We start from the raw sequence: 12,832 nt of genomic DNA, 5'->3' as shown, positions 1-12,832 counted from the left end.
GGCCAGCTCCGATAGTATGTAATGTCTTACTTGTATGCAATGGTTCAGTTCTATGTAATGGCTCATGTCTATGTAATGGCTCACTTCTATGTAATGGTTTCACTTCTATGTAAGGGTTTACTTCTTGTTTAATAGTTCGGTTCTATGTAATGGTTCAGTTCTATGTAATGGTTCACCTCTATGTAAGGATTCATTTCTATGTAATGGAGGACAGGAAGACACTGTGAGGCAGAGCCTTAGAGAGGTTCTGAGGAAGATTGACAAGGAAATATGATGTGTAAATAAATGTTTACATGCTTGTAAGAGATCAGTGAACTCTGAGGAGCAACATGTTTGATTATAAACGACCAGTATCTACAGATCATACATGCGTGATATGTTAGAGAAATGTATGTGCAAAGGGTTCTTTATGGAATTGCTGCACCGCAATATATACGATTGAGCACTAGACAATGAAATTACGAATGTAAAAGGTTCAAGAAACCAGTAAATGTGCAGCGATGGAATGTGCGCAATATAAATGTGACATCTCAAACGTTCTCAAATGGGGCCTTGAGTTAACGTTCCTGCTGACCCGGGGGGGTGGGGGTGGCTCTGATGCCCCAGTAGGCTGGGGATTCTACAAAGGTACTAAGTATCAGGCCACCTAACTTCTGTACATGTACCACCGTTATCGACGCGGCCCTTTCAAATTCTCCCTAACTATGCAACCCAGTCCCAAACGTTAACCCTACTAAAGTGAACGCCATCGTATCGTTTAATCGTTATTCGTGGAAATAGATAAACAATAAATATATAATGTGACAATGTAATGATAACGCGGCTAAACAAGCAAGAGCGGTAGATCCTTAAAACGCAGATGCGTTTTTTTATCATAGGTCGATGGTAAAACAGCGACGTTTGACGATGTAAGTTATATTATTAGTGCACGTACGTTAAGCACATGTTTTCATTACTCACAATAGTTTTCAAGCAATCATACTCCCTTTTATCTCTGCTGCTACTACGTGTAGATTAGATTGACTTCTTTTCCCCGAAAATTAGTCTGCCACTTGAAGAAAGAAAATCCTTTGCGCTGCGTCACACATATTAGCACGGCTATAGACTAATCGTGATTTTATTTTCATACAAACGCTTTTTGCTGTTATAAACCGCACACCCGTTAGTACAGTAAAAATGTACGAGCAAGCCGAGCCGGTCTGTATCGGACTCGCAGGGTCCGGCAGCGGACAAACGGGCGGACCGCCGTCCGAACCAACTACTGATCATCAGGACGGTTCAAGTAAAGGTGCTGGCAATGGTAATGACGACGTTTCGCACGAGAATCGAGAAGAAACGTCTCCAACCACGTACGAAGACGCCGAGGCGGTGAAACTACAGGTGCCCCGGCTGAGGCAGGCCAAGCGGGCTGAGGCCAAGTCTCCGCTGGACGGAACTGGCCCTGAAACCACGCGGCGTCTCGACAACTCCCGTTACACAACGGCCACATCAGCAGGTAGTTTCCTTTCTGTAACTTTTTTTTTAAGATGATGTCTGAATTTTTGACAGGAGATTTTTCTGTCATCGTAAAGTATATGTCATCATTATGTAGCCCCTTTTACACATCGGTCTGGACGTTCCCACCACTTTGGTCCAGAAAACTCACCAACCAATGTCGGTGATGGGTTGGGGTAGCCTAGAATCAAGCCTATTCTAGATCCAGATCGCTCCACTGATCAGATCAAATCTGAATATTACTTCCCCGAATTTGATTGTTGCAAATTCATAAAAGGTTGGTGCAGACGAGTTTTGAAGACTAGTAAGTAACCTCGCGGACCAAATTCCTGCCACAGATGAGCAAGCTTGTTCTGGAGAAGGTCAGGAGCCATGGTCGGCTATGTTTGACATTTACAGGGCCTGAGGTCTCACGTATTCGCCCTTGTCAGTACTGTAGTACTAGTAGATTTTACAATAATAACCAGTCAAAGTTGTATCTACATGTTTTCTCTCAAACATATATAAACGTATTATATTTATTTTAGAAAACATCGTTTGCATATATATGTATATATATATATATATATATGTGTACATTATTTGAATACCAACAGCGTGCAACCTATGAATCGTAGATGATAGACTGTACCTAAATACTCTTTAGGAGACAGAGCGTACCATAACGAAGCCAGCGAGCGCCTCCGTGCGATCCGAACCTTCATCCGCACCCACTGGCGCTTCTGCATGTCCGCCGCTTTTGTTGTGGTGTCAACCCTGGCTATTGTGGGACTGGCCCAGACGATGATCAATCACAAAGCGGTAATTACTAGTGTTTTGTTGGGAATCTTGTTGGTATCATTTCTGTTCTTTTTCTTCTTAACCCCTCCCCATCAAAAACCTTACTTTTCCCAGAAAAAAGGTGTTGGTCAGACTATTATGCTTTTTTTCAGCCTTTTTCAATAACGTACAAGAGAGAATCAAAAGTGTTCCGCAGACTTACAGCAGTGTTATGAAACCGTTTAATCTTTACATGAAGAGCCCAGCGCAATATTCTATTATGATATCAAAAGCTGCATTTTTCAAAGATTCAAAGCATTCATACCTGTTTGATATATAAATCATATCTAAATATGAAAATATAAGTCTGATGTTCGTAACAATTACATTTACTTGCGTCAGGCTCATGGAGTATTCAAGTATCCAGGTTTTTCAAGAACTAACTGAATCAAAATCAAAATTGTCTTTTTCCTTTCCTATCATTTACGTTTCTGCATCCTGGCTACATTTTTTTTAAAGATTCAAAGCATTAAAACCAGTTTTATATGTATTATATATGTAAATATGAAAATATGACTCTAATATTCGTAAGCATCACATTTACTTGCGTCAGGCTTATGGATTAATAAAGTATCAATCCCAATAACTGCCAGACACAGTATATAACTTGTCTTTTTCCTGTACTTTGTTTTACATTTCTGCATGCGCTTACTGTCGTCTTCAGGAAATGACTACTGCTGTTGACGCCCTGAAACGTGAGTTGGACGGTCAGTGGAACCGAAGTGCCGAACTGGAGCAGCGTCTTCATGAGATAAGCAAGGCGGCAGGTAATTAAGCTTTTAACAGTCGAACTTCGGATCATGTTGACAATTTCACAAAAACAGGAATCTTGAATCTATATCATTGCTGAGGGTAGGTTAGATAATTATATATAAACTAAAGGAGATCATCTTGACTACTTCTTAAGGGCCACCTGGACCTCCGGGAGAAAAAGGACCCATGGGGCCAACTGGAGAAAAAGGACCCACTGGGCCGGCTGGTCCTAATGGAATGGATGGTCAGGCGGGAGTCCCTGGGCTACCCGGGCCTGCTGGGCCGCCCGGACCACGAGGTTCCAAAGGGCCGCCCGGACCACGAGGTTCCCAAAGGCCAACCAGACCAAAAGCGTCTGGATGGGGCGCCGGAGCATTATTATAAACACGACCGGAAGTTCCTCACCTGCTCTGCGGCTGGCTTTGATCTTTACTGATCTTTAATCTCAAAGCACCGGTAAAAAAGCCGAAGCCTAAACCTGTGTTTGGAGAGTACTGATATTAACGGGCTTGCCCCGACATACTTCAATGATACTGTAACGAGCCATTCCTTGCCGTGTCCCCACCTTAGGGTTTAGGAAATGAAGAGAGGAGACGAGTGGTGTCCTTGCAGTACTAGTGGTGTACTTGTGGTAGACTCATCCAGTTTCAACAGGTTCCCCGAGGTGACCTCTGTAGGTCACTGGACTGTCCTATTCCACTGGGGGGGGGTGTCTTTGGGGTCTTACAATACATTTTTACACAATTATCTGTTGCACAACTATGATACCAGACAAGTGTCCATTGGCGACAATCCTCCGTGAAATTTTATATTTTGCAAATACATATGATCAACAGTTTTTGTAAATTTCTTGTTTCATCTCCTTTCATTGATTACGGAAATAAGTCTGTAATTATCTTAACCTGTATTACGAATAAGGAATTAATTATGCAAAGTACGCCCTTATATACATAATTAGCACCTGTTAATGCCTGCTCTAAATTTTGTGTCGCATGGAATGAAATTTTATAATCGAAAACATTGAAGTTATAGAATTTCCTCATTGAACTCTAGAATTTCCTTATTAATTTTCAAGTCCTAATTTTCATAATTTGCATCTCTGGCTAAGCTACCTACCTAAAAAATATGCAAATATCGAACATTTTACTTCAGTACCAAGGAACATATATACATACAGAAACATTGCTTTTTCACATATAATCATTATTGTTATTATTACATTTCTTTTCCACCTAGAATGATGCACCTGAGGGGGGCCATAGTTCCTCATTTCTTTAACAAGAATAAAGATTTGCATAACTTTTCATCTGAGATAAAACTACTAGTATGTTTAAAAGTTAAATTTTTTGAAAGATGAAATGTAAAGTTAATACCTAAGGTAATGTTATACCATAGTATTTTGGAAGGAAAGAGTGGTATAGAAAAGATAATCGAATTATGTGCCAAGCCAGAGGAAAATATCATTTTTTTATTCAGAAATATGTAGCATAATACAGGCATGTTGCATACCTCAAGTATAATGCTACAAAATATCAAGCATTCAAAGGGATGTAAAATTTTTAACTTGCATGGTTTTTGAATGGAGTATGCCAGTAACAAATGGATCCGACCATGCAGCTAGCATACAATAATTCTGAAACATCTGGATATTATTGTGATGAAGACACAATGGAGGTTTTTGTCATTGTCATTGAGAGCCTTGTCATGTATATACAGTATCACTGTTTTGTATTTCTTATGCACATTGTTTATTTATTTGTGGGCATTGTGGCCTTGAAAAGGTGCACTTGTTCCACCATGCCCTCCATGTACATATGTATGTGGTTAATTGGAATAAATAAATAAATAAACAAAAGCTGCAAGTCAATATTTTTTATTTTGAAATACTAGTGTTGTATTTTAAAGTACTTTTCATGTCTGCAAAATAATGGATTCTTTCCAGGAAGAAGTTCACATGTTATATTTACAAACATGTATGTTGAATAGATGACGCCACATTTAGGCCATGCACATAGAGTGACCTCAAAATTATACTTTGCCAAAGAACTTTGAAAACCCCATGTGGGCATTTGGTGGGGACTGGTAGATGGTATATTTAGGGTTTTTAGTAAATACTTTTGTTCCAATACAAAAGATAAACTTTTGCATCCCCCTAGAATGTAAGACTATATTTGTTCCAAAAATATGTTAACAGTTTTACATATAGATTGTAATGTAACTCTGTAAGATGGTGCAACTAAGTTGAGTGAGCAAAGCTAATTGATATTTGTGAATTTGATTTTGTTCATTTCACGTGAGTGTATGAAAAGGCTATGCCTCTGAGGCATTGCCAAAATGTAGAAGGAAATACAACATTGGTGTGTCCTATAAACGAGTTTTACATGTATGTGTTTATGGTTTGTCCACATGAAAGCCTTTTGCTTTAATATACACAGAGAGTACATAGGCATGCTTTATTTCAGCATTAAATGAATTAACTGAGTTATCAAGTGAGTGAAGGTGTCATTCATTTTTGTGTTGTTGACTACATGTATAAGAGGTTATCAATATCATTAGGACTTGACCGTTGACTGTGTTGAGATAGACGATTGATAGGGGGCGCTTCTAAGCATTGCAGCATCTCATGGAAGATAAGTAGTGTGGGAGTCGAGAAACGTTACGTCCACTTGAGATACCACCGAAATGACTAGTCTTTTATCTTCTTTGTCTAGAAGAAACAACGGTCACGTACTGAAATTAAAAAAAAAGAAGAAATGCTGAATGATTTCGAAAAAGGACAGCCCACTCTAGTACATAAAGAGATCATCGGGGGCGATGCATTATTTGATTTGAGGATACAAAATGGGAATCTTCCAGGTATATTTATTAATATTAACCTGTGTATCGATCCGTTGTCATTGCCAATAAATAAATAAAGAAAGAAATATGCTATAAAGTTATGCTGGTCTAGTCATGTTGTATAGCCTCGTTTGTTAGACGTCTAAAGAGGTAGCAAGGCCATAGCAACAAGCGGGCGTCTAAAGCACCACTCGCGCCTGTGTAGCAAGGCTACACAATTTTAGTCATTTGACAGTTGGATACGTCGTGAGACTAGAAAGGCCGACATTTGCTCGAGAGCAAATGCAGCAAATGGCTTCACCACATCCCCCATACCAAAATTAGACCTATCCCCCCTCCCGTACAAATGGATTGCTCCTTAAACACCCCTGTCCAAAATGTGAAGTGTTCCAATAGTCTATACCCTCATGCATCAATGGAATCTTCAAACGCCTTCTGCTGTTGGAACATGTAGAACCATAGTGGTGAAGCCATAAAAAACATAGCCCTATTTCAAAAGAGGTTGTAAAAATATCGCGTGATGTGACAGCATGTAAAATGTCGTTGATGTACAAAGTTACTGTTCGTGACAAAAGTGTTAAATAATTTTATTTAGCCTTGTTTAAACCTTCGATTCCGGGACATTCGTAAAGGTAACGCTAGACAAAGCTGATTTATACATATTTCACCTCAGTGTAAATATTTTCAGCATATGTCCAAAACTACCACGGTAATGGCCATTACTAGTTGATACTAGAAAGGCCGACATCTGCTTGGGAGCAAATACGGCATATTTCAGTCCATCTCCCGCCCAAACTTACCCCAGTGCAAAACTGGAAGATTCTCAAATAAATGAATTATGAAGCAGCTATGTAATTGAGAACAGAGATGCAAGAACAAGCACTTTGAATCTCGATAGCTTTACTTACAAAATTCTAGTTTTACAGGGATTTTCTGACGTTTGACGCTGACTTTGGCACGATATGATCGCACTACCATGTACACGCTACCGAAGGCGACAAATGAGTGGTCATTTTTATACAATTGTCGAGAAATTTTGGTGTTATGCACCCAGAAGTGCGCATGCGCCGATATCGGTTTGCGTTCCCTCGATCTTTTGACAGTTTCCCCCGTTAAAATAAGAAACAAGACTACCGCTATTAAGCTTATTTTAGGGATGAGCTTCGCAAATGTATTATATCTGGGGAGAGAAATGTTAATCTTTTCAACAGCTGACCTTAGGCCATGTTGATTTGATTATATGGATGACATCCGCGCGCGCATGAATTTTCGGCCGTTTCCAAAAAAAAAAGAAGTTTTCAACCATACTGTAACTCGTACAAAACAGTTGCAAAATGAGCAAAAATATACCACAAGTTACAAAAAAAATTAATAAAAACTATACCAATGTCGTAGAATGCCAAAATCAAACGAAAAAAGACGAAATTGTAAAGAAATGAACTTGAAGACTAGATTATTCGCCAAACCATATTCTGTGTCATTTGCTCAACCCTCATGACCACGTAGATTTCATAATGAAAGTAACTTTTTTTTTTTTGCAAAACTTTTTTTTTATTCGCACGCGCGCATCAATTTTGGGGTTCCCGTAGGATGTCATCCATATAATCAAATCAACATGGCCTTATACAGTAACCTCACCCCTGTATCCTCATTTGGCCCCAGGCAATAGCAACTTGCCACAATTCAAAAGGTCGATGATGTCCGTCTGAAATGTCAGATATATGATAACGTGTGTCTTAAAACTTCTAAACCTAAAACATTTTAATAATAAAGACAACTTAATGTGCGTGATCAATCCGCGACACCTGACATTTCTCTGTTCCTTCATCAGATAAAGAAATGCTAATTATAAGTGTTGTTATTATAGTATTTGTTTTTGCCCGTAGGTGACGTAGATAACCGTTCGGGGTTTTTGTGTGTCATAAGAAAGATGGCAGACAAACGACGATTCAACCCCGTCCCTCTAAAAATGCTCAGACATTGTTTCCCACAGATTCCCCACTCATCTTTACTACCCACTCACCGAATCTATCATGACAATATACACCTCACAAAATCTTTTCTGTGGTCCGCGGTCAACAGAGAGGCCGTCGCTCCAAGGTTGAGTGAAGAACTCGCTCGACAGGATTTCTTATCTTATCTTATCTAATCTTATATCTTACTAGTCACCATTATTGCGTTACCAGTATTGTTGCCTCAAACTCTAATTTGTTCTAGTATTCAAAATTCTAGAATATTGGAAGCAACACGAATTCCGTTGTAGCAACATTCCTTAGTTACGTGTGGCGATAAGGAATTTCAACACACGCAGGTAAGTTTCTACATGTTTGTGACCATTAGAAGGGGGCCTGCATGGGGTAGGGGTGGGGGGTCCCGACTATGCTCTACGCTAAATTTTGAGAGCTGGCTACGTATTACGATGAATTCAGGAAATTTCTCAATTACGCTTCACGATAAATTCCAAGTGGCTACAACGCTCTGCATAGAATTAAAACGGCGAATACGCTCTACACAAAATGTACCAATTACGCTCTACGTTGAGTTAGAGTGGTCCGTCTACGCTCTACGTAGAATAAAAACGACCGATAACGCTCTACGAAAAAGGGCATGCGGGCCGCCTTAGAAGACCGGTTGGCCTGCATGGTATGAAAGGTTCGCATGTCAACAAGTTTAGGGTGGCACGAGACAAATCGATGTGTTTACATATTGTGCTCTTTTCGACCAACAAGCTTTTTGAAGTGTTACTATGAAGGACGACTCAAAGGACGACGTCCTTCAGAGCGCTGTGTCTGTGTCCGTATCGCCCTGTTAGCTGGCGGCTCGCCGTGGTTAGTGTAGTGCCTACACTATAATTTGAAATTACCTGTAAATCTGTACATAAGTTACCTCAGAAATGGAGCCTTTCAGTTCGTATGGTCAGTTCCACTTCCAACGACTCGGGTTAATGAGAGAAGAACTTTGCGGTTTTATAAGAGGGCCTGCAAGGGGGGGTATTGATTACGAATTACGCCAAATTTTCGCCGCCGATTACGAATTACGTTAAATTCTCAGAGCTGATTACGAATTACGTTAAATCATGAGGATTCCCGACCGTCTAAAACACAGCAAATAATAGTTCTACGTCAAAACTATTGACTTTGTGTTGATAAGCGCATATGCGGTAGACCCAGGAGTTTTTTTGGAGTGAGGACAAGTTCTGGCGGGTGCCAAAATCACCCGAAATGGCGGGTTCGAACCGGTGGCTGCCGAAGGCACCGGGCGATAGGTGAAGCCGATCAGCGAGTTCTGAGCGCGCCATAATTGTAGGTGACGATTAACCTTTTCATAACCACTGAGCCATGGCGATAGAGGAAGAAACATTTATAAATATTATAAAATTATGCTGTGGATACTGGCTTCCTAGTCGTGGCCTAACTCACGTCACCTGCCAGAACGGGGGCAATATCACTACTCAAACACCGAGATTTGAAATTTAGATTGGGGGGCAAGATTTCGGGCGCCGAAGGCGTCCGTCTGCGAGCGCCGCAGGCGCGAGCCTGCTAGGGGGGTCCGGGGCATGCCCCCCCAGGAATTTGAATTTTAACCCTCTGAAACGCTATTTCCAGCATTTTGAGACCTAAATTTTGGTTGTGGATTGGACCATTTTGAAATCAGCCTACGCTCTTATGATCTCATGGATTACGATTTACGTTGCATAAAAGTAACTAATTACGCTTTACGGAGAATATAAACGACCAATTACGCGTTACGGCTAATGTACCGATTACGAATTACGATGATTTTGGACGGCCGCCTACGGATTACGAAGGCTAAAAAGGCCTGATTACGCCTTACGAAAAGGGCTTGCAGGCCCTCTTATAATAGAACACTAGCGCTGTTTATGTTACCAGCTTTATCAAAGTTTAATCAAGGAAGCATCATGGGCTCCTCGGTGTCAAGAGACGATTTCGAGTGGACTTACAACGAAGAACCACACGCCAGTCGCAGGAAGCTCATTCTAGGTCAGTTCACATGTTATCTATAAGCTATGAATTAATAACACACCTGTAATTTAGGATCAAGTTCCACACTATTTTGGTGGGAAAAAATGGATTATTTTTGCACTGGGGTCAGAAAACAAATATTCATATAACCTGACTGTTGCCCTAAGTTCTAGCTAACATGGCTACATCACAACTCCTAGTTTGACTCTAACTAAAAACTAAAAAAGCCTGTCCTCTCCACACTTGTAAGTGTATAAGTCGAAAGCTTGTGAATCTCTAGCAGAAATCAACAGACACCCTAACAGGTAGCATGAAAATCTGCTCACTTTAGCTTAGCGACATTTATGATCTTAATGATGATGACCTAATGGTATTATATTGTTTTTCTGTTACAGCAAAGTACCCACAGATGAAAGAACTGTTTGGGCATGACTCCAACATGGTGTACAAGGTGGGCTTCATGCTCACCCTACAGCTCATAGCCTGCTACTTTGTACAGGTAAGGTTTTTTTCCCAATCAATCAATCGATCAATCAATCAATCGATCAATCAATCAATAAATCAATCAATCAATCAATCAACCAATCAATCAATCAATCAATCAATCAATCAATCAATCAATCAATCAATCAATCAATCAATCAATCAATCAATCAATCAATCAATCAATCAATCCATTCCCAGCAACAGGATCACCATCAATGATTGTGAATTAGCTTGAAGATACAGGTCCATGTATCGTATACATGTATGTGCAAGAGTCTTGCAGAAACATACTCAGTGAATCAGTGTTTATTTTTAGCCAAGGCTGTATTAGATTTCCCTCATCATAATTCATATTGTTCCATTCCCAAGTCATGGGTGAATTCTATAAAGTGACTACTACATCTAAACGTATAATGGGCACAGCACAGTAATAGGGCTTTCCTATGTTAATATACGGGAATTATGTCAAAACAACGTGGTCAAAATTCATATACCTGAGTTTTAGACCTCGAAGAACATACATTGGCAGGGTAGGCCAAAAAAAATGAAAAAAAAAATCCTACGCACCTAAACCATGTGAGAATCCTAGCCGAACATTGAGAAGTGACCTCTGACCCCTCTGAACAGCTGATGACCGCGTGTAAACCTATATCTTCTCCAGCCAGCCAGACAACACAAACATGGCTGCAAGTCCATTTTTCACCAAAATGAAAATACTACAACCCTTGCCTATAACATCCAAGTCCAAAACAACAACATTTCCCTAGAAAAAGACTTCTTTACACTCTACATTACATTTCCATCTCTACAACTGGGCTCTCTGCGCCTGCGCTGATTACTGACCTTTGCCCTAATAAAGCCAAAACTTGTTCTATGATAAGATAACTTATTGTATGTATGTTAAGCTGCAATTAATATCCCAACAAACCAGATTGTGAATAATCTTTGTTATTAAAGAGTTAATGAACATGTATAGATTCTAGCTGGTTTTGGATTTTTATCAGAAAAAAAAACAAACCAGAAGTTCTTACCTTCTTAATTTGCATGGCAGGATGCACCGTGGCCGGTGATCATCCTCTTGGCGTATTGTTTTGGCGGCGTCATCAACCATGCCATGATGACGGCCATCCACGAAATTTCACATAACCTGGCCTTTTGGTCACCTCCCGGCCGCTTCACAACCGTATCCTGGGCATCGTGGGAAACGTCATCATTGCCGTGCCCATCTCCATCTCCTTTAAGAAGTACCATCTAGAGCATCACAGGTACCAGGTAAGAGCCCTGCATTCTTTCATTCACCAGTTTCCCATCTCCTGGATGCAATGCGAAAACAGGGCTCTAAACCTCATTTGCATAGGACAGGAAGGCATTGGAATGATCCTGGTGACGTTAAACAGCTTGTTTTTCAGTGGTTGGGGCATTTTATGCTCAACATTAACTAAAGTACAAATGTACGATGGGTCGAATCTGACAACAAATAGAGAATGAAGTTTTTGTGTTCTTTTCTAACATTGGAACATTGTGGTTTGTAACGTTACAGCATCAGTATAGCGTTACCACTATAACGTTACAAACCACATATTCCAAAATTAATTCTCTATTTCTTGTCAGATACAACCCATAGTAATTTATTTAACGTTGAGCATAAAATGCCCCAACAGCTCAAAACACACTGACAAAAAGCTGTTTAACGTCAACAGGATTGTTCTATGCCTTCCTGTTCTAGGCAAATGGGGTTTAGACCCCTGTTTTCGCACTGCATCCTGGGAATGGGAAACTGGTGAATATGATCATTCAAAGGGAGAAATGACACATTGTCCTGAGTTCCATTTTCTTTGTTCAGGATCAAAGTTTCAAACACCAAAAAATGTCAATTCCAAATGTATAGTATGTAGCACTCCCTTAGTGCTGAAATTTAGAAGATATTAGTTTTTTGGTTCAAAATTTGATCAACAAGCCAATGTCTCCTTTTTACGTACAAGGATGCAGAAATATAAGGTAAACTGGTGCCGTAGATATGAGAGAGGTTAAACTCAGAAACTGAGCCAAATACAGGCAAACTTTGAGGACTGAAAGAAACATTTGAAAATTGACATGATGCTGAGATCATAGTTAGCAATGATGGTGTCACGAAGAAAGTCAAAAAGTGCCTTTCACAAGGACACAACCAGGAATCGTACCTGTGGCCTCTCAATCCTGTGTCTGCTAACCTGACCACTCGACCATTGGTACTAAGAGTGATGATGATGGCTAGTTCTATTGGTAACACCAATAGTATTACACTTACAAACTAGAGAAGTAACATTTGCAAAGCAAAAGCATAATGTTTACCTTCGGACATGGTCTGCTCTGTTAATTCTTACCCAAACACATACATGTACTACTAGTATATGGTGACAGGAGCAGAACAGACCATAAAATTGCAACATTATGTAACCAACCACCAGTCACCATGGTGA

The 12,832-nt window shown here is 40.1% G+C and overlaps 1 protein-coding gene across 1 annotated transcript in view; it reads left to right on the top strand.

Moving 5' to 3' along the window:
* The first annotated feature begins 9,823 nt into the window (after positions 1-9,823).
* Positions 9,824-12,832, top strand: part of LOC109487723 (sphingolipid delta(4)-desaturase DES1-like) — an 8,147-nt gene continuing 5,138 nt past the window's right edge. Inside the window, 4 exon segments of the mRNA XM_019791776.1 lie at positions 9,824-9,905; positions 10,283-10,386; positions 11,425-11,532; positions 11,535-11,645. Of these exon segments, the coding sequence (XP_019647335.1) occupies positions 9,824-9,905; positions 10,283-10,386; positions 11,425-11,532; positions 11,535-11,645 (405 nt within the window).

This window comes from Branchiostoma belcheri, unplaced genomic scaffold (assembly GCF_001625305.1).
Source record: "Branchiostoma belcheri isolate BF01 breed outbred unplaced genomic scaffold, Haploidv18h27 scaffold9, whole genome shotgun sequence".
In the NCBI taxonomy this organism is placed as follows: domain Eukaryota; kingdom Metazoa; phylum Chordata; class Leptocardii; order Amphioxiformes; family Branchiostomatidae; genus Branchiostoma; species Branchiostoma belcheri.
Note: the sequence above shows the minus strand (reverse complement) of the source record. Positions and strands in the feature narration are given on the sequence as shown.